General features: G+C 35.6%; 1 protein-coding gene and 1 pseudogene across 1 annotated transcript; one reads left to right on the top strand and one right to left on the bottom strand.

Moving 5' to 3' along the window:
* Positions 1–3,680: 3,680 nt before the first annotated feature.
* On the bottom strand, positions 3,681–12,415 carry LOC107869160 (annotated as a pseudogene).
* A 7,756-nt stretch (positions 12,416–20,171) lies between these two features.
* LOC107869161 (probable helicase MAGATAMA 3) lies at positions 20,172–23,474 on the top strand. Its single transcript, XM_047411518.1, has 8 exons — positions 20,172–20,256; positions 20,773–20,988; positions 21,082–21,211; positions 21,615–21,848; positions 21,935–22,266; positions 22,306–22,558; positions 22,633–22,849; positions 23,151–23,474. The coding sequence occupies exons 1-8, from the start codon at positions 20,172–20,174 to the stop codon at positions 23,472–23,474; spliced, it is 1,791 nt and encodes a 596-aa protein (XP_047267474.1).
* Positions 23,475–23,892: the final 418 nt, after the last annotated feature.

Here is a 23,892-nt window from a genome sequence, read left to right as displayed (position 1 = left end):
TGAACTAAATTTTATCCTGAGACTGAAACTAAAACTGTGGGAAGTAATCATCTAACCAACATGACCCTCTCTGAAAGGATTGGGGTCCAACTTATAACTCCATTTGGAAGGGTGTTAGTACCGTGCCACGGGTAAAGACAAAGCTGTGAGTAAACCCTCTCTGGCAGGAAGACATTTCGTCAACTCTCGCTGGTAGGAAAACTCGTAAGAGATGTATCAACCCTAGTATGGCAGGAAGATATCTCAACCTATGTTGTCTACATAGTTTTGTAATGCAGGGCTTGCTTCTAGGGGTCAAACCCTCTGTTGTCAGGAATGCCCCCATCTCTGGGTTTGCTCGGTGTTGATTTCTACTCCCAACTGAATAGATACTGAACTGATTTCTAGACTATGCTGGGCTTGACTGAACTGTTAATGATCGAGCTGTCTAAATGAACTGAACTGAGTTCACTGGGTTTCGCTGACTGACGGAATACTACTGAGTTCTGTTAAATGATTGAGTTCACTGAGTTCTGAACTGAATACTGAACTGAGACTGTGACTGATTATTAAGTACTACTATTCGTGACACTACTGAGACTGTTCTGTCACTACTGTAGCTCTAGGTAAACAACTAGATTTTTGGGTATTGAATACCCCCATGACTCGATAGCATGAAAAGTAAAGCATAGCATAAACTTGAAAAGCATAACAATGTTCACTTGTTCATATTTCATTCATAGAGACATTTTATTAAGCACTTGTAAGATATAAGCTTGCACATATGCTAGCATGTCATGATTTCTCCTATTTAATTCACATGAGCAATTTATCAAGCACTTGGGGAACATAATCTATGCACATGATACTAAACAACATGTAGGCATCATAATTTCAAATCCCAATTTACAAATCAAAGGTTTTAAAATGAATTCACATGATACTACACCCATGTTAAATAATTTCACATGAAACTTGTAATAACCCAGGGATTAGAACCTAATTAACATCATAATTATGAAATACACTCAAATCCAACATGGAATTCATGAAACCAATTAACTTATAGTTTAAAAGAATTTCTTGAACTCCAAGGGTGGAAGGAAATCCTTGGATTGACACTTCACATACCTTGGTACTTGAATTAGTGAAGGTTGATCGTGTATTCATTAAAAATTGAATAGAAATTAGACCCCTAGGGTTTTGTTCTAGAGTAAATTTGAGAGAAATAATGAGTTTTTGCCTTTTGGATGGCTTAATTACGTATTTTTTAGGCTGAGTAGAAGTGGGAAAATGACCTAATTATCCCTCTGGTCGCGACTCTTAATGAGCAAAAATTGTGCCCAGTGACGCGCGGATCGACGCATCGCGTTGATGACCAACGCACCGTATCGAGTTTACGTTGGTTCACTGAAATTGCACTAAAAGTTGGGGGAAAATATTTGTCGACGCGATGGTCGATGCGACGCGTCGAGATTGCGTCGACCCACTGCCTTGGTCATCTAAACTAGACTTTAACAAGGTCCGAAAAATCCAAAACTCACCTGAAGTTAGGGGTGTGCATCGGTCGCGTCGGTTCTGTTTTATGTGTTATTGGTTCGGTTTATTGGTTTTTGATTTTTAAATATGTAAAACCAATAACCAACCAATAAGATATTTTCTTATCGATTTTGGTTTATCGGTTTTCGGTCCTTAACGGTTCGGTTTTCGGTTTAACCAATAAGAAAATACTTATAAAATAGAAATAGTAACAACTAACATAAACAAATGAAATCTTAATTACCGCCAAAACCTACGCAGTGCATTTTAGTTTACAAAAATCTTCAAACTTGAAATGAATGTTAGGAAAAAAATTGAGTCCTAATTGTTGGAAGTTATAAATGCTTCAAGCTTTTTATTACGATAATAGCCGAACTTTATATTGTGTATTTGTTGCCCGGAATAAGTTAATACTTTGTCAATCACTGAATTATGAATTAGTATTGCATATAATTTATATACATACACACACATATATATAAATATATATAGATAGATAAAGAGAGAGATATTTAAATAAATGACATAAATAGAGATAGAACAATAACTTAGTGTATCCTTATTGGGTTATCGGTTTAACCGATAACCCAATAAGCTAAAACCGATATCGAACCGTTTACCCAATAAAATTTTTTATAAAACCAATAAAAAATCGTTAACCCGATAACCCAATACCAATAATCCAATAACATTTTTATCGGTTCGGTTTATCGATCGGTTCGGTTTTTGCACAGCCCTACCCGAAGTGACCTATTGACATACCTGATCATGATTCAATCCAAAGATCGATATTTTTGGGTCATAAAGGTCGTAAAATAGTATCACCAACTTATGAAGGCTAAAATAAATTCTAAGTGTAAACACTTAGCTGAAATTTCTAAGTTTGGGACCTCTTTTCTAGCATTAACGGACTGAGTTAAGCTTAGGATTATGCGGGGTCTTACAGTGTCTACTTGTTCAACTTTATACAAGTTTAAGTGTCTACTTGTGCGTAACCAAAATTGAAGGTCATAGATGTAATTTGAAGGCATGTTAGAAGGGAATGTTTATGTATTATGCCCAATATTTTCTCCCAACATACATAGAGCGTAGTTTTTCCTGTAAAAAAATTGAACCTAACACAAATTTATGTACACAGCTAACATTTTAAGCCGTTAATAAGTTACAAACAGTGGAGTACCTAGGATTTAGGAATCGAGGCGGATGAAAGGTTTGAACACACATATTAACGTCCAAACGATTAAGGTTCTGCTTAAAAACTAAAGTATTCAGCTATCTTTTTGGTTTACTAGGTGTTTTTTAAAATCTTATACTAGATTTTCTACATTTTTATATAATTATATCTATTTTGCGTCGAACTTAATGAGTGTCAGAGCACCAAAAGCTTGGCTATAGATACGACCCTGGATTAAAAATAAAAATATAATGAACACACGACCGAATGCAAGGATTAACTTCACGTATGATCACTAAACTTTACGTTATTTTTTGTTACGTTTTTTGATACATTAGTGTGATTGATTGAAATACCGAGTATAATATTTAAACGAGAAAATTATCTTTTTATAGTATAAACGTAATTGAGCTATCAGAAAATTACACATCAAATACAAAGGACAAAGTAGTCGTTTGACCATGGAAATTATTCACATTTTTTCGAAAAATTATTTCATTTAAGTGAAAAAAGTAAAAATAATATGCGTTTTACCATAAAAATTTCAAATACAATTACGAAATTGTATTTGAAAAAGTGAAAACAAGTTTTATTGTTTCACTTTATCCACTCATAGTTCTCTCACAAAATTTCAAAAACAACTTTAATTTATATTCATGATAAAACACAACTCCAACTCCAACTTCAATTCCAACTCCAACTCCGATTCCGGAAAATTATGATTTTTTCATGACCAAACGAGGCCAAAGAATACTGCTAGTTCCTCTATGTATGCCAAATCTATTTTTTGGCAAACATTATAATTAGAATAACAACCACAACAACAACGTACCCATTGTAATCGCACAAATGGGGTCTGAGGAGGGTACATTGTACGCAATCTATACACTACCTAAGAGATAGAGAGGTTTCCGATAGATCCTCAGCTCAAGAATAAACATATATCTAACTATTCTACCAAAAAAAAAAGTTCTGAATGAAAAGTTGATATTTTCTCATATATTAAATGCTGAAGCTGAAAGCAGAAAATGTGAGCAATGGCAAAGTACAACAAACTTGTGGAGTGTATATCAAGTATATCACATTTACAACTTGATATGGAAATGAACATATTCTCTCTAAGTAAAACTAACTTCTATCTTTATGGAAGTTCATAGCAAATATGGACATCTAACAATCTTCATGAAAAACGCGGCATACAGAGGGAACACAACAATAAGAACGCGATAAAAACTACCTGCAAACGACTTCAAGGCTTCATGAACTTATCTACTTTGATATTGTATGTTCTTCCTCGATTGAAACTTCATGCAAATCGGTGGATTTACACCTGATAAAGCTAGTATTGAACTAGGCAAGGTCCATATTCCATCGCCACAAATTAGCCCAGATGCTACAGCTGGTCCAAATGCATCGGCCTTGGCTTTGTTTACCTTTGTCCAGATGAACAAGATCAGCTCTCGAGGCACATGTCAATGGTGAAGTAGGATCCAAGATAGAACGGTACAGCCATTGCCATCGGAAGAGGAATGTACTTCGACTTGCCTTTTCCTATCACATCCCTTAATGCGTTGATTGCAATAGCTCCTAGGAAGAATCCGTAGCAAAGGGTGAGATAATTCTTCGGTGGAGCTGAGAAGCCTTCGACTCCTAAGATGGACATATTACGATAGACTAGGGCATAAGGGGCAAGGTATCCTGAACCAGGAACACCTAAGTCGTAGAAGGCCTTGTAGAATAGCCAAAATACACAAGGGGAAATCACGCAGCCCATTGCAGTTCCGATTATCTGGCTTATGAACATGGACCCAGGAGAAGCCAACGTCATGTAACCGATCTTGAAATCCTACGTTAGGTCGGATGCAGTTGAGACTATGTTCATCATGACACCACAAGTAGCTAAACTTGCTAGAACATCACCATGAACAGCTCCTGCCCATGCCCTGATTGTGAAGATGGCTAGCTTTCCGTAAGTGGATGCCAATGACCAGTCAGTGAGACCATATCCGTAAGCATTGCAGAAGGATAGTACCGGTGCAAAAATGTATATCACGATACTATAGTACCACTTAAGTTGATGGAAAATGTGTGGTAGTGTTATAGTAGAGACGATAGCAATGGTAACATAACCGACTATTGCAACCCATGTAGGGATCTGATCCTTGAGAAAAGTTTGGTTCGTATCTGATCATCATAAGACAGCGAAGGGTCTGTGGGGGATGCACGGACACCAACAGGAAGGACAGACCCTGCTCTTTTCTCGTGGAATTGGCAATATATACCATACAATGTTCGTCCGAGTACTTTGATGATGTTGTATAGACCATCACCAAGGATTATAGCTATTGCTATAAAGACCTGCAATAGAAGATCATTATGGAAAAGCCATTAGCCTCGTTTCAATTTTATCAAAAGAAATGAAAATATCGCCTCATTTTGGTTACGTACCCTGTAACCCTGTATACCGTGAAGGCTGCTAGGACTTTGATCAGCAGGGTACCAATGACCTTTTCTGTCTTGAATTAGAGGCCACATTATACCTCATGAAAGGATCCCTCCAACGAGCAACGATATGTTGATTAGATATGGACATATCATTCCAACTTCAATATATGTCGTGGAGAAATCAAAGTAAAACCTGGTTGATAGGAGAAAAAAGTCGAAAACATTAGCAATGATAAAATCGAATTGAGTAAACAACAATTATGTTGCTACAGTTATGTTGCTCGGACGCTCCAAAACTGCCAACGGATGCGTCAAGTAATGCATTTTTAGAGAATCCAACATCAGTGTAACAACATTTTTGGAGAGTCGGAGCAACATAGTAGAACACTTTCTTTCCCAATATACATGCAAAAACATTAGAGAATATTGCAGAAGCTGTACAAATTCGACGTCTATTAGAGTCCAAAAGTTTAGTTAAACTCAGGCTAACTGCATTTTGTACGTTATTGAAAACGCATCGTCCAAACTTATCAAGAAAATCAAACGTACTTTTTCTCGTAGTGTTTCAACATGTATATGCATCACTGTATTCACTGCATCTATGTATGCAAATGTACAGAGTTACTATTCCATTGGATAGGTAGTTAATTGGTTAGTTGATGGTTTGTTGAGTGTTAATGATGTAAGTGTATTTCACTTCATGTTTTAAAATGACAGATTACATCAACAATATATACACAAAGCTAGACACAAAAGGTCAAGCGCAGATCCCTAAGTTCATGCCTTCTACCTATAATAATTGACTATGTATGAGATACTACTTCTAGATATATCTTTGACATATACTACTTCTAGATATATCTTTGACATTTATACACTGAACTATCTAACAATATCTTCACTCTCCCCCTCAAGCTGGAGCATACATGTCATATTCTCCAAGCTTGACACAAATGTATTCAATCCGAGCTCCTCTAAGGGATTTAGTAAGAATATCTGCCAATTGGTCATTTGAACCGACGAAGCGGTGGCAATGCACCCGGACTCAATCTTCTGCCTAATAAAATGATAATCCACCTCTATATGTTTTGTTCTTTCATAGAAAACTGGATTTGAGGCAATATGTTGCGCAGCCTGATTGTCACATATAAGCTTCATCTGATGGAATTCAACACATTTTAACTCTTGAAGAAGTTGTTTCAGCCAAATAAGCTCGTACATAGCAAGGGTCATAGCTCGATATTCAACTTCTGTACTAAATCTGGCAACAACGTCTTGCTTCTTACTTTTCCAGGAAATTAAATTGCCTCCAATCATGATACAATACCCAGAGTGGAGCGTTTATCAGATGGGGAACTTGCCCAATCTGCATCAGAATATCCAACAATGTCTGTGTGACCTTTGTCTTCATATAACAACCATTGCCTTTGAGTTTTTTTGCTGTATCTGAGGATGTGAATCACTGCATCTCAATGATCTTTACATGGAGCTTGGAGAAACTGACTAACCACGCTTACCGCAAATGAAATATCTAGGAGTGTAATAGTGAGATAGTTCAATTTACCAACCAGTTTTCTATATCTACCAGGATCTTTCAATGGCTCCCCTGTCCAGGGACGAGTTTGATGTTTGGATCCATAGGAGTGTCAATTGATTTGCAATTTAACATGCATGACTCCTCTAATATATCCAAAGCATATTTTCTTTGTGAAATAGCAATATTGTTTTGGATTGTACTACCTCAATTCCCAAAAAATACTTTAACTTCTCCAAATCTCTGGTTTGAAAGTGACTGAACAAATGTTGCTTTAGCTGAGAAATTTCTTCTGGAATAATGTCATCAACATAAACAACTAGAAAAATATTCTTTGATGGACCATTGTGTCGATAGTATACAGAGTGATCTGCTTTACTTTGAGACATCTCAAATTGTTGGACAACAGAACTAGATCTGCCAAGCCATGCTCTCAGAGATTGCTTGAGGCCATATAAAGAGCGGTTGAGATGACAAACTAAGTATGACTCCCCCTGAGCAATGGATCCAGGAGGTTGCTCCATATAAACCTCCTCAATAAGTTCGCCATGCAAAAACGCATTCTTAATGTCTAGTTGATAAAGCGGCCAATGATGCATTGCTGCTAAGGATATAAGCAGTTGGACAGATGCAATTTTGGCAACTGGAGAGAATGTGTCATCATAGTCAAGACCATAAATCTAGGAGGGCATTCTATTTATCAAATAACAAGCAGTGAGAACAACATCCCCCCAAAAATGAATAGGAACGTGATGGTGTATAAGTAAAGTTCGAGCAGCCTTGATGAGATGCCTATTTTTACGTTCGGCGACTCCATTTTGTTGATGAGTATATGCACAAGAAGTCTGATGAATGATTTCCTGAGACGACATAAAATTGGCAAAGGGAGAAGATAAGTACTCCTTGGCATTATCACTATGTAATACCTTGATTGAAACACCAAATCGATTATTTATCTCAACATAGAATTTTTGAAAAGTAGAGAATACTTCAAAACGATTTTTCATTAAAAATACCTATGTTCAACGAGAAAATCATCAATAAAGGTAACAAAATACTGAAATCCTAAACTTGAAACAACTCAACTAGGACCCCATATATCTGAATGAACAATGTCAAACATATGTGTGGCCCTTTTATTGACTCTTTTGAGAAATGAAGTACGGCTATGTTTCCCAAGTTGATAAGACTCACATTCAAGAGAAGACAAAGTAGAAAGACTAGGAATTAATTTTTGAAGTTTTGCGAGACTCGGGTGACCAAAACGGTTGTGGAGAAGATCAGTTGAGGCAGCAGAAGTGAAGTTAACTGGTGGTGGTGATTTAGACATGTGATACAGTCCTTGTGACTCATATCCTGTTCCAATCGTCTTCCCCGTTCTCCGGTCCTGTACAACAACAGAGTCAGCCAAAAAATTGACACCACAATTCAAGTGTTTGGTTAATTTGCTAACAGAAATCAAATTAAAAGAACATTCAGGAGCAAATAAAACTGAGTTTAAGGAAATAGAGGAAAGAAATTGCATGTCCCCTATTCCTTTTACTGTAGTTCGTGATCCATTAGCAAGGGTAACTCCGGTGTAGGTTGTGGAATGAATGAGATTTGAGAAAAGATTCTGATTATCAGAGATATGATCAGATGCACCAGAATCCAATATCCATTGGCAAGAAGGTGAAGACCTGGTAAGACAAGCAAAAGAATTACCAGTCTGTGGGGTATCAGATACAACTGAACGTCATGTAGCTACTTTATACTGCAAGTAATCACTAAAATCTGTTCCAGACAAAGTAATAGAATTGGACAGTTGATCATCTGTGTCTTTACGGGTCTGAACCACGTGAGATGTACTATAATTGTTAGTACGTGGTGGTCGACCATGCAATTTCCAACAAGTTTGTCGAGTATGTCCTAGCTTGTTGCAATAGTTGCAATAGGGTCTTGAGTTTCTACTGTTCCCCCTTTGCTGGACATTTTGTTCCTGTGGATTTGCATTTTTCACAGCTAATACATATGTTTTGATGTTATTGGTATCATTTATTTCTAAGCCAATGCGTGATAATCGAGCTAAAATGTCTCAACAGATGAAGACCATGGTGTGTAATTATTACTACCTTCTAATTTCATGTTAGTAATAACAGGAGAACTTGAAATAGAGGAAAACATCGATTTGACATCACTTGAAGATTCAATTTTCTCCAAGACATCAGTTACTAGAGATTCACCTTTCTCTATCATTATGGCTTTGACAGCTAAATGAAGTACCAAGAAAAGGGTTGGTTAATAGAACTCGAAACAGAGGAAAGAGAAGATCAAGGCTCTTCTTGATTACTGCAGATATGGTAGGAACTGTTTTAGATCTGTACTGAACAAGAACTTCATAAGAAAAATAAAGAAACAGTTGATGATGATGACTGCTTTTGCTGGATTTTTTTTTTGGTTGTTGAAAATTATGGGAGTGCTAGCAGTGGCTTTGATACCATGTTAATGATGTAAGTGTATTTCACTTCATGTTCTAAAATAACAGATTACATAAACAATATATACACAAAGCTAGACACAAAAGGTCAAGAGTAGATATATCTTTGACATTTATACACTACACTATCTAACAATATCTTGACATTGAGTTAGTTACAGAGTTTATTAGGCAAGTGGTTAGGTTGTTAGTTGGTTATGCTGAGCTGTCAATGAGCTGGAGAGAAGCTCACTCAGCTCACAACTGTCTATAAATAAGAGCAACAATCAACAATGTAAAGATGATGGATTAATAAAGTTGAGCTCTTCTTTTACATTTTCCTCCATTGACCATGAATGGTTGAGCTGCTGTACTAGAATTTCACATGGTATCAGAGCCACGAGCTCATTACTGAGAAGATTCAGTTTACTTCTCATTCTATTACCTGCAAATTCTGAGGAATTCGTGTGATCTATGTTCTCATTCTTCTCGATTCTAATCCAAATTTGTGCGATATCTGTTATTGGCTTCTTCTTTTTCTCAATTAAACTCCATTGTTGATTTGATCTATTTAGCCATGGATCCTAAGATTAATCAAAGTGATCCACTTTTATTGGTACTTCAGATAGCTCTAATGTTGTACTAGTTCCCATTAAACTCACTGGTTCAGATAATTACAACTTGTGGAGTCGTTTAATGCATATTGCACTCTTAGGAAAGAGGAAATTTAGTTTTGTCACTGGATCCTGCAGCAAGGAATCGTACAGGGAGGAACTTCATGAGCAATGGGAGATATTTAATGCAATTGTTTTATCCTGGATTATGAACACAGTCAGTGAAAACTGCTATTTGGCATTGTTTATGCTACCAATGCTTGTGCAGTCTGGGAAGATTTTAAAGAGAGATTAGACAAGGTGAATCATATGCGTATCTACCAGTTGCATCGTGAAATCAATATGTTGTCTCAAGGTACTAATTCAATTTTAGTTTATTTCACCAAATTGAAAAGTTTGTGGAGTGAATATAATGTGTTAGTGCCTAATACTAGCTGCGATTGCCCTAAGTCTAAGGAATATTCAGATCATATGTGTCAATTGAGACTCTTACTATCAACAAGCTTATGCCATGCTTGTTGAGGATGAGATCCAGCAGTCCTATATGCTCACTATACATAATAGAAAAGAACCACTAGTCATGCAGGTGAATCGAAATTATGTTTCTTATGGTCATGGACAAGGAAGTTCCACCTACAAAGGCAGAAAATGTGACTATTTTCACCTCTCAGGTCATACCAAAGAGAGTTGTTATAAACTGATTGGCTATCCTACTGATTGGAAAAATAGAAGGAAACAGCAAGGGTATATTTCTGCTAATCCCAGGTTATATAGTAATGGTAACAGCTATTCTTCATTTGGTGGTGGCAATAACACAACTGGTAAGCCCTCTCAAAAAACTAATGTGGTAGCAGGCCAAGTTGATATTGCTGGTTCAAATCATGATCAGGACCTGCACCACTGGCAAAGGCTCACACATTCACAGATGAAGAATACTCTCAAATTTTGAGCATGCTGAACAAGGACACCAAGGACATGAAACAAGTCAATATGACAGGTATAACCACTTATTTTCTGTCCAAAACTTGTTATGACAATTGGATTGTGACTCAGGGGCTACACATCATGTAGCTGCACACAAACACATGTTTAGAAATAGTACAATCCTAGCATCAAGTCAAAAGGACAAACTACACCTTCCTACTGGTGATGAAGTAAACATTTCTCATATTGGAGAGGCTTACGTGTTTGCAGATGGTGTGATCAAGGATGTTTTATTTGCCCCAGACTTCAAACTTAACTTACTGTCTGTTGCTAAGATAACCAGGGAACTCTCTTTGTTTTGTTTCCTTGTATCATGATTTTTGTATCTTTCAGGACCTTTTTAGTGGCAAGGTGAAGGGTATTGGTAGACAAGAGGGTGGCCTTTATGTTCTTCGAGGAGAATGGAAAGATAACACTGGCCCTGCAGTACTAAAGCATAGCAAGATCATCGCAGATCCACAACCATCACTTGCTGTAAAAAAACCACTGGAAGAAACCCCATAAGAAGCTGAAAACGAAAAACTTTCTCAAAGCTTTTACTTGTTTCCTGCATGGATGAGCAATTACTACTGTAAGTACTATCATTGATAAGAAACAAACGGTTAATAAAACTCACTTGGCTAGCTTAGCTCCTTGTGGCGTGTGGAAACTATTGATCAAGTGAGCAGTTGCAGTGCCACTCGGATAAATCAGTTTGAAGTCTATGATCATAATCTGAAAACGTACTAACATTATTTCATAAAATGCAACTCATATAAACAAAATATGAATAATTTCATCAACGCAGTGCTTCAAAGCTCAAAAAAGATGACAAAGGTTCATGGGGCTTGAAGTGAAAAGCTAGAACAATTTACGGAGAGAATGAAACAACCAATCATATATGAATTTAGTATTGTATTAATCAATATGTATACTGATATTGATATTAATCCATATTTGATAGACTCGTTCTTGCACAAGAAGCTCTGGTCCTTGAGGGATAATATTCTCCACTTGACGTCCATTTGATGCATCTACAACGGCTATTTCATTCCCTTTGTCTTTTCGTATGTTTTTGCTTACTATACGTCATTGTTTGAAACTCACACTTCTTTGAAGTGCATGGCTTCAACCATAAAAGCGATAATCCCTCGTACGGATGGATCTAGCATACAATGGGGGGTTCATCCGAATGGAAAATTACACTATTTATACATGATTAAAATTACTTTTTTATGTTAGTATAGTAGATGTTGAATCCCCTTCAACTAGTTCGTGTGTGCACTTTTGAACCCCCTCAATGAAAATTCTATCCCTCACATCACATCACTCCATCACTTCATCACTCTAAGACAATACGAAAACTTTTGATAACTTTGATCAGTAGTAACTGATTCATTCCAACTACTTGAGCCCTATAGAAGTGTCATTCGTTCTGCTAAATCCGTAACTACAACTCTAGCTCCGCCCCTTAATACGCTTACCAAAATGAGATGTTTCGATGGATTGAAGAACGTACCTTACGAAGGGGAACCACTGAAAAAAGTCCAAGAAAGCTGACAACAAAAAGTAAACTTATCATCCATCCTAAAGAAGGGTTCTTGACATTATCTGCAGCATTTGCTTCTGTTGATTGCTTAGCTACAACTTCACTCATGCCAAAAAGATAGCTTCCGAAACCACCTGCATGCCCATCAAACGTAACACGTTATTAGGTGATTTCTTTTCATCTGTATAATCCTTCATAGGCGTATTCAGAGTTTGCACGTTGTGAGCTTTGACAAAACAGTTATGTATATATTTAGTTTAAGTATACATGTTTTGAGATAAAGCTATCGAGTTCTATCCAACATGTTACTTAATGCTTATATGCCATGTAAACCTTGGTGCATAGAAAGATAGAATTAATGCTTGTGCTGATAGGAAGTGATAGGTGACCGATGAAATAGTTCAGGTGCATGCAAACTGGTTCAAACGCCACCTTTATCCGAACAAAATGGAGACAACAATTATTCGAAGTGTATTCTTCATTGGAGCCTTGGAGTAATTGGTAAAATTGCTGTCACGTGGTTCAAGCCGTGAAAACAGCCTCTGATATATTATATGATGCACTGTTAGGATAAGAGAAGTTGTACCATACAAGTTGGCAATTCGGAAAGGGACAAGAGAAGACAAATGTTTCAATATGAATATCTATTCTAACCAACTTATGTTTAATGAGAAAAAAATACGGATATCAAATGGATGTATGCAAACTTGGCTCTTAGTCAATCGGTTATACAGATACATTTTTAAATCAAAAATTGGGTAAATATGGAAAAAAAAAAAAAAAAAGACGAATACAAATTATATGACGTCAACTCAAAAAGTTTATGTTCAAATTCACACCTAAAAGGAAGCACTCAACCTTCCCACATAGGCAAATGTTCAAAAGAATTTAAGTTATATACAGTGATGAAATGTGTGAGTCCACCAAGCACGAGGGGATCAGGTCCCTTAACCAACAAATTCAATAAAGTAAATACAAAAGAAAAGAGAATGCAAGAGAGTAAAGACACACAATGTTTACATGGAAACCTCTTTGCTAAAAAAATCACGATCTGTCTCATAAGATTTCCCAACGCTTCACAAATTTTCAAGCAACAAAGTGATTACAGACTCCAATAATCACGAGGATTAAACTCTTAATCCTAATATCTTGTAATAACTCTACTACAAGATGAATGTAATAACTCTACTACACCTCCGCTGACTAACCCTAATCACTTTTCAAAAGTCCAAAGTAACTCTACCCAGGACAAAACCACCACCCAAAGTGGAAAGAAAGACTTGACCAAACACAAAGTGACTTGATCAATTAAACTCTAACTGATACGACTCAAGCTAAGACTTAGACAAGCCACGAATCTACTATCCTTTATAGTTCAGAGTAGATTTACAATATGAGAGTAGAACACAAAAGACACAAGACACAACAAGACTAAGTGAGCACTTGATCAGGTCCCTTGTTGAGGTATGAGCAGTGTTCATATGAGACGGCTTTTTATTTTTGAGAAAGATCTTGATTTGCAAAAACTAGGTTTTGTTGTGTGTGAGTAGTCCTTTTGATAAAAGACAACAAAACCTAGAACTTCTCCCATTGGTCGAGGTTGGATACCTCTACTGCAGTCCTACCAACTTTCTGCAGAAAAGTACAGCTTCCAGCTGTACCCAACTGTCATCTTCAGAGGGCAACTTCGTAAGGAACCAGGTCCCATAGACACTAACTTTAGTCGTTGATCAAGTCCTTTGTGGGATAGTTTTTAGATTATCAAAACTCCAAGATTGTAACATAGAATGATTAGCTAGTGTGAAGCTCCACTATTTGTATATAAGTGATCTGATTGTATAAATTTTTTTCAACAGTCACTAATTGGTAAAGTTGTTGTCATGTGACCAGGAGGTCACGGGTTCAAGTCTTGAAAACAGCCTCTGGGAGAAATGCAAGATAAGACTGCGTACAATACACCCTTGTGGTGGGGCCCTTCTTCGAACACCGCGCATAGAGATAGCTTTAGTGCATCGCACTGCCCTTTTTTCACTAAATATAACTTAAAACACTATACTCATAACTATTACAAAGGCATGCATGCATGTGGACAAGAAGAAGAAAGATTCAAACCTTGTCTTTATAAAGATCTTTGTTCAACACATCTCCTAAAGACCAAGAAAACACAATATCAATCAACCCTTGGGAGGTTGTTTTCTCTTTTTTCTTATTTGTAGTAGTTACCATCTTTCCTAGTAGTCATCAAAACTAAAAACAAACATCAAATTTTTACACATGCAAGCAGTGGCGGAATCAAAAATTTTACTAAGGTGTGTCAAAATATGTAAAAAAATAAGGGAGGTCAACATATAGTATTCATACTTAACTAAATAATCTAATTTTTCGACGACGCATGTAAGAACAAATAAAATCAAAAAAATTAATGTTTACTCCGTTCATTTTTACCTATCATCTGCATGAACTTTGATCAACATTTTTAGATATATTTCATCATATTAATTAATATAGTAATAAGAATTACAACCTATAGTGTTTTTCGTATAACTTCTAGACATCTAAATTTAAAATCTAAAATGATAAATTTATCTCCTTCAATTTAATTTTGAAGTTTAATCAAATTAACTTTCACAAATTAAAATATTACAAGTAAAAATGAACCAAAGGAAGTACCTCTTCTTTCTTCTTATGATATTATGAGTTTTTTTGCTTTGTGTTGGGTGGAGGAGTTCTTGAGTATATGTCTACTTTTTTGAAAACAGAAAAAAGTACTATTTTTTGTCACCAAAAATTGAATTCATCATGTATTTTTTTTTCAAAAAACCAAAAAAGTTGTTTAGTATTCTTTCTTGGGAATTAAAGAGATTTAATTTTTTTTTTCATCATCTTTAATTTCTTTTGTTTCTTTCTCTTTTTTTTTTTTTAAAATCAAAATCCAAGATATAATTTATCATCTAATTCCTAATTTATTCTTATTATTAACTATAGTCATATCGAAATTATTTCACAAGACATTAAATTTATTACATTCAAAAAATGCTATAGTAAAATTATCATTCTTTTTGTTGCTCCTTAAGAGATATGTTAAGTCAATACTAAACAAGTAAAAATGAAGTATTATCTAGGGTCAAAGCCACATTGTAAATGGATTTCATATACTCCCTCCGTCTCAAATTACCTGTCCCAAATTTTCTAATTTGATTTCTCATTTTACTTGTTTTTTTTCATTAATCAAGAAGAGACAAATTTTTTTTCCATGTTTTACCATTTGCATTAATTACTTTTTCTTCAAATTAAAATGTAAACATCATTTAATAGGAATGATAAATTAGCCGTGGTAATTTAGGACAGAGGGAATGATTATTAAGGTAGATTTATATAATTTTGTACTCACAACAAAGACCTATTTATTTATCATAACGTTATTACAGTATTATAAATATAATATTTGATTGCACAAGTGTATTTTCACAGTTAATATCTTTAAACTTCTCATTTTATATTTAATGAGATAATTTGTAGCCATGATGATGGATGTATTAACGCTACACCCGTTTTTATTTGCACCAGAGATCGACCATAAGTCTGTTTTCTTTTTTGCCTTGATGATGGATATATTGTTGCGGTAAATTCAAGGTGAGGTACGTGTCATGATGTATGTTGTTTGAAGGTGATGTAGTTTTGATTGACGAGATTCATGGAGGAATGAAATGCTAAGTAGGAGGTAAGCCTGTTAAACGGGTCGGGTTGACCCGGCCAACTCGGCACAGCCTGGCCCACTAAGCAAACCCGGCCCGGTCAGCCCATGGTTTGTAGGGTACCGGGTCCTGGGCTGGGTTATTTTTTGGTTTGGGACCGATTAACCTAGCCCAGATATAATTTTTTTTTTTAAATCAGATTTTGTACAAAATTGGACCGTTGGGCCCAACAGCTATATTACCAATTGGGCCCTTAAAACGGTTCAAATGGCATATTTTAATTAAAAAAAAAAAATTCATGTTAAATATTTTTTTAATCCCAAAAAAAATTCTATAAATACCCTACATTCTCAAATCATTTTTCACACAAATTTTCATTCTCTCAAATCTCATTCTCTCTCGATTCTCAAATATTTCTATATATTTAAATTCCTAAAGTGCTCACTTTAATTTTTTAATTTTGCAATTACAAAGTACGAGTGGAAGTTTCTAAAGTCGCAATCTTCGGATACTTTCAAAATTCGGTATTATCGTTCCATCTCTTACATTTAATTTTTAATTAGTGTATTAATTGTTGAATATTTCATTTTATTATATTTGTGTTTTGAATTTTTTTAGTTTAATTTATATTATGGATAAATTAAGAAACCTCACCACTAAAGATGTTAAAAAATTTTGTTCCGGAAGTGATAGTGGTAGCAAAAAATGAATTACTAGTGGTAGAGGTACTTCAAGTAGTAGATATACCCGTGTACCTTCGCCTCCGGTACCGCTTGGTACACCTTTTGAGGAAGAAATAGGTGTAGGTGTTCACGATATGGATTATGTAGAAGCTCGGAAAAATTATAGTATAGAAGAAGAAAATGAAGTAGATGCGGTTAATTTAGACGAAGATGATGAAAATATTGGTGAGACACCCGCAGTAGGAAATGCTAACGTTAGATCTGAATCGGTTAATCTCCCTCCCCGTCCTCCCCGTGCCCCAAGAGCTCGTAAAACAACTAGTATTGCATGACAATTTTTTGAACGTATATCAGATACTGAGGTGCAATTCAATATTTGTCAACAAATATATAAGCATAAAAGTGGAGGCAAACAAGGGGTACAGGTACGTTAATGAGACATATAGGTGATGCTCACGAAAGAGATTTAAATATTGCATGAGGTGGTGGGGATGTTAGTGACCAACGCAAACTAGAATGGACCCAGCAACCGGTCGGGTAATGAAGAAGTATAATAAGTTAAGAGACCGGGAAGAAATAGCTAAAATGGTAGTTGTGGGTTGTTTTTCTTTTAGTTTTCCTTCTTCTGATGCCTTTATTCATTATATTCAAACAATTTATAATCCTATGTTTATTGGTATTCCTAGAAGTACTTGTCGGTCTAATATTTTTAGACTTCATTCACAATATTATTTTATTTATCAACATTGTTAAAAATATTCAATGTAGATTGTCCCTAAATTCTGATCTTGGTCGTGCTGTAAATAAAAATGATTATTTAACTATTCCTTGTCACTGGATGGATAGTAATTTTTTTATGCAAAAACGTATTCTTGCTTTTTTATATGATGAAGATCGTAAACATACTGGAGATTTTATTGCTGATTCGGTTGTTAAAGTTGCTGAATTTTATGGTATCGAAAATAAAATCTTATGTATTGCTTTTGATAATGCTTCTAACAACAAGACTGCTATAACAAAGTTAAAATCCAAGCTATCTCCGCCGTTACTCGAAATTTTTCATATTAAGTGTGCATGTCATATATATAATTTAATTGTAAAAGATGGTTTTGAGGCTTTTAAGCTTTATATTGAAAAAATCCGTCTTGCTGTTGGTTTTATTCAAGGAAATAATCGAAGAAAAAGAATTAGAGAATTTAAAGTTAAATGTCAAGAAAATGGACTTGCGCCGATATTAATGCCTGAGGAAATTGATATTAGATGGAATTCTACGTATGATTTTTTTAAAACTTGTTATAAATATAGAATTCCTATTACACTAGCTTTTAACTAATATTGTGGTTCATTTGCTGATTTTACTGATTGCATGCTACATGATTCTAATTGGATTGTAATTAATGATCTTGTTAAGTTTTTAGAAAAATTTTATATAGCTACAGTTGAATTTTTCGATTCTTATTATCCTACTGTTTGTAATATTTTGGCACATATAGCCGATATTTCTGGTTTGCTCAAAGAATATAAAAATAAAGAAGGTTATAAAGAAGCTGTTGGTGCCATGTTTACTAAATTTAAAAAATATTTTTCCCGATTCTCCCTATTTACTTGATTGGTGCTATGCTAAATCCGTGCATGAAATATAATACTATGTGCCACTTTAGTACTCTTATTTATGCTAACTTAGAAATAAATACTAACAATGATTCTGAACAAGTACAACCTGATTTGTGGACGGCTATGGGTGATGCGAATGAATACATAGAAAAATTATATAATCACTATGCTGATTTAGTTGATTTAGTCGTACCTACAAATATCACTCCAACTGTCATTTCTCATCCTCCCGAGGAGCCATCATCTTCTAAAAGGCCGGCACATAGTGGTTTTTCTGATTCCTTTTATGATTTACCTTGTTGGAGCAATGTTGATGAGAGAGCTTACAACTTATTGGGAAGAGCATAAATATTATCTTCGGTTGCCGCCCGAGGATCGCAGATAAAGTATCAACACGTTGGATTGGTGGAGGAGTAATGAAATACAATATCCTGTGCTTTCAAGATTAGCTAGAGACATCTTGAATATTCCAATGTCAACCGTTGCATCAGAGAGCGCTTTTAGTCAGGAACGTCAACAACTTGGAGACAACCGACACTCATTGAGAAGCAATGCAATGAATGCTCTAGTTTGCCTCAGAGATTGGATTAGAGCGAAAATAAGAAATCAAGAAATGGAACCGGAGCCGAACGACGAGCAGAAATTTGAAGAAATTATGTCTTCACGGGAGAACTCAACAGAATCAAGTCTAATGCATGGTTTTGCCCCCGTTGACTTTGACTATCCTATGCAAGTTCCCGTTAAAATTAAAATGAATGAGTTGGAAAAAATGATGCATAATTTGTAGATTTTTCATTCATGTAAATTATAAATTTTGGATCATTTCGCAATCAATATAATTTAACATTCATTCACTCCTTAGTCCTTACTTTGTAATTTTTTTCATTTAATGATTTAAATTGAATTTCTAGTTTAAATTAAAAAAGTTAATTTTAATAAATTATTAATTTACTATCAAGTATTATTAATTTATTATATTAAGTAGCATATGTTTTGTATATTTGTGTATATATCTTCTATAGATGTGTATATTTAATGTATACATGTGTATATGTTTTATAAATTGTATATATATATATATATATATATATATATATATATATATATTTTATGTTATGTATGTTTTTTTTAAAGTAGTATATATATATTGAATGGCTCGTATACATGTGTGTATATCTTCTATAGACGTGTATATTTAACATATACATATGTATATGTTTTATAAATTAGTAATTAGTATAAAACTATATATATAATTATATATATATATATTGTAGTATATGTTTTATTTAAAGTAGTACGTATAGTCGTATATATTGAATGTTACGTATATATTTGTAATTGTGTATATTTATATATATTTTTTAAATTCTAATGTAGTATATACTATATATATAGTGTATATATATTGTTTAACGTATTTAAAATGTATATAAGTGGGTATATATAGTGTATATTGAAAAAAAAAATTATTTTTGACCGGATATTTAACCGAGTTTAGGTGGGTTTGACCGGGTTGGGTTAAGTGGGCTGGGTTAGGGTTATTTTTAAAAATTTTACTATTGAACTGGGCCCCGGCCCGGCCCACTTAACCATAACCCGAACCCAGCCCGGCCCACAACCCGACTAAATTTAATGGGCCGGTTTCGGGTTGACCTGACCCGACCCGACCCACTTAACACCCTCGGTTGGAGGTTTGAAGACAGACCCTAGAGTGTAAAAGGTTTAGGTTGAGCATGACTAAGATAGAATATTTGGAGTGTCAGTTCAGTGAAGTGAGCATGAGGGTGATGTGGTAGTAAAACTTGATACTCAAATCATTTCAAAGATACATAGTTTCAAGTATCTTGGATCTATGATTCAAGGAAATTGTGAGATTGATAAGGATGTCACTCACTGTATATTGTATTGGTGCCGGATGAATGAAATGGTGGCTGCATCCGGAGTCTTGCGTGATAAAAAGGTGTCTCTTAAACTTAAAAGACAAATTCTACAGAGTGGTGGTTATACCAGTAATGTTATATGGGGCAGGAGTGTTAGCCAACCAAGAATTCTCACGTTCAAAAGATAAAGGTGTCGGAGATGAAAATATGAACGTGTGGGTTTACTAGGAGAAAATATTCGTACAATGACTTAGTACATTGAGTACTATTTTATATAACCTTACGTCTAATGGGTAGGGTCTATTTATTCATGACTAAACTTACGTGAAAATCAAGATTCCTCATCGGCTACCCCTACTTCTAAATTCCAACGAGCAAGATGTTGGAAAATGGGAGTCAAAAATATCGTGAACATCTGTTTATACATGACTAAAATTACGTCAAAATTCTGATTCTGCCACTGGCTGCCAGTATTTCTAAGTTCCAACGAGCAAGATGTTGGAAAATGGGAGTCAAAAACATCGTGAATGTCGGTTTATACACGACTAAAATTACGTGAAAATACCGATTCTTTGCGTAATAAGGCTTTTCACTAGCTTGGTGAATCGATTTAAACTAGTAAATAGAGTATGTTTTTGTTGGCAGCGAGTAAATTTTTGATGAAGGGAAAGGGAAGCCAGAAAATCCAGGGAATCGACGTCCCCCAAACCATTAGACTTCCAGAGAAGAGGAGTCCGGTCGCCATTAAAACCCTTCTCGGAAACCTCATAGTGCTGACGAACAACATGAGACTTCCGGTTTCCACACCCACCAGAAGCATCCCCACCCTGTTGGAAAATGGAAGTCCAAAATATCGTGGACGTCTGTTTATACACGACTGAAAACAGTTGCCTCCTTACTTTATGTGTTGTTAAAGATGAGATGCAGAACTTTGACTTGTGCTACTACAAACAGCTGTGTTAGGAGTTACCAAGACACTGATACAACATGTACGAGATGGTCTGGAATTCGACACATATGGTTTATGGGACATCATTTTATTTGGTAATGCAAAAAGAATGGAGATTGATGATCATGAAGATTTGTTTGATGTATTACTTAATACTCGTGTTCGTACTCTTTCTTCAAGCTCCTATGAAGCAATACCTACAGTACTTAAGAGAAGAAGAAGTAGTAGAAAAGCATAGTATCAAGAAAGAACAAGAGTAAAGCATCGAAGGATACAAGACATTTGAAACATTGTTATCAAGAGATTCAAATGTATACAAAGACATTTGACATATTGTTTGACGGGGTTGTACACGCTCGAAGTAGCTAAGGAAATGGTTAGACTTTGTAAGATGTTTCAAACTCTTGAAACATTGTTTGGTTTTGTGGTTGCATGTGTGGGGTTTAAAGAAGTTCTGCTTGGTATTTTGGCAAGGAATAAGGCGAGACGTTTTGCTTATCTGTATTCTCAATGAGAGTCTCTCTACTCCCAATCTCAGATATGATTATCAAATTCGAAGTTTTTGTCTAAAAGATGCGCGCTTGTTTTTCTGCAATGCTTTTAGCTCGTCGAAATTGTATATAAAGGGAATGACTCTACTGGAGATTGTAGTAATTGATGAAGCTGCTCAGCTGAAAGAATGTGAATCCACTATTCCGTTACAACTCCCTGGTCTCCGCCATGCTATACTCATCGAAGATGAGAAACAATTGCCTGCTATGGTTCAAAGCAAGGTTTTCAAATTTTCTTATTACTGCTTGTGTGTTTAAATTACATCATTTCTCTTTTAGAATTTACAGTCTGTGTCTGTTTTATACTGATCTGCGAGAAGGCTGAGTTCGGGAGGAGCTTATTCGAGAGGCTGGTAATTCTAGGGCACAAGAAGCACCTTCTAAATGTTCAATATCGGATGCATCCGAAAGTAAGTTTGTTCCCAAATAGCCAGTTCTATGAGAAGAAAATTACGGATGGTCCTAATGTTACAGCAGCATTATATGAGAAGAGATTTCTTAAAGGAGATATTTTCTGCTCCTATTCATTCATTAATGTAAGTAGGGGAAAAGAGGAGCTCGATGATCATCAAAGCACGAGAAATATGGCAGAAGTTCGCCTTGTAGCTGATATGCACAAAATGAATTTTGTAGGATCTTGTTTTGGTAATCTGGCAAACCTAATATTATTATGTAAAGTACAGAATCTGTCTCTTCAAAACAAAAGGTCCGTGTTGGTTGTATATCAAGTTTTTGCTATTCAACGAACTCTTGGAAAGAGATATAGCACGGATGTTAGGAGTTATTTTTCAGTGAATGTGAGCTCTGTCGATGGTTTTCAAGGCGGTGAAGAGGATGTGATAATTATATCCACTGTTCGGTGTAATGGGAGTGGATCTATTGGTTTTCTTTCTACTATTCGGAGAGCCAATGTAGCGCTGACTCGAGCAAGGTACTGATCTTGAATATGAAGGATCATTTGAATTGATGGACATGTTAATTTTTTCGATTGGCTTGTTATGTTAGATACTGTCTTTGGATATTGGGAAATGCCACTACTTTGGTTAATAGTGGTTCTATTTGGACGAATATAGTCATTGACGCCAAGGCTCGTGGTTGTTACTTTGATGTTACTAATGACAAGAGATCGATTCAGGCAAATCTGAGCGCTACCATTGAGCTCAAACAGATAGGTACATTACTCCGAACGGACTCCCCTCTGTTCAAAACAGCTAAGTGGAAGGTGTTTTACTTCATTTGGTTTAAGCTCAATGTTTATACTTACACTGTTTCCAAGTTTCATACATGAACTATCCATTGTTCCTTATACCTACCTAAACTATCACCCCACCCCTACCCCTTGTATTAAAAACACACCTTGATGTTATGCTGGTCAAGTGTTGACCCCACTCGACAATTGGCGTGTGTCAGCTATCTCAGCATTGAGCGTGCGTTCATACGAAGGGGGAGATGAAACTCAGGAAAAAATGATAGTTTAGTGTATCTTTGACCTTGAAAGGTTATTTGTTGTTACAACCTAACAGGTTGCTTTCTGTGAGAATTTCTCAAAATCGATCGCCAGAATTAAGGATATGGAGAATGGTGAAGCTATCAAGCAGTTGGCGAAAGAAAAGAACAGAATGATGAGCAACAAGGGTGGGAATTCTTCTGCATTGTTGGAGGTCTACAATGTCAAGCACCTAAAATTGATTTGGACCATAGATATTCTGCAGCAGAACTCGACACAAATTCAAGTACTAAAGATCTGGGACATTATACCAGCATATCTGATACCGAACTTGGCTAAGGACCTCGACGTCCTTTTTGGTCGATATGCAGTTGATATGATGAATCGTTTGCATATGTAAACGTGGAGAACGGTACAGACATATCTTAGTTTTGTCTCTGATCTAAACTTGGTACTTCCAATGACCATTTCAATGGAAACAGGTTGTGTTCGGTGAGAATTTCTCAAAATCGGTCGCCAGAATTAAGGATCCGGAGATAAGTCGCATATAGATTGAAGGGTAGTCACATATAGATTGAAGGGTAGTCAGTTGAACACCTTCACTAGGAAATATTATATGCATATATATATTCAGTCTTGAATACTCTTAACGAAATCCAGTCACTAGATTTATCATGCTTTTACTTTGTTATTGAAGGATCAGCAATGGGCGCATTGCTGATCCTTAAGGGGTCGTTCGCTTGGTATATGGTTAGAATTATGAAGATATTAGTTATGCGGGAGCTATTCCACCTTCTACTTCCGTATAAAATAATATA

This window comes from Capsicum annuum, chromosome 4, assembly GCF_002878395.1.
Source record: "Capsicum annuum cultivar UCD-10X-F1 chromosome 4, UCD10Xv1.1, whole genome shotgun sequence".
NCBI classification, from domain to species: domain Eukaryota; kingdom Viridiplantae; phylum Streptophyta; class Magnoliopsida; order Solanales; family Solanaceae; genus Capsicum; species Capsicum annuum.
The sequence above is the reverse complement of the archived record's forward strand: the minus strand, read 5'-3'. Positions and strand labels throughout refer to the sequence as shown.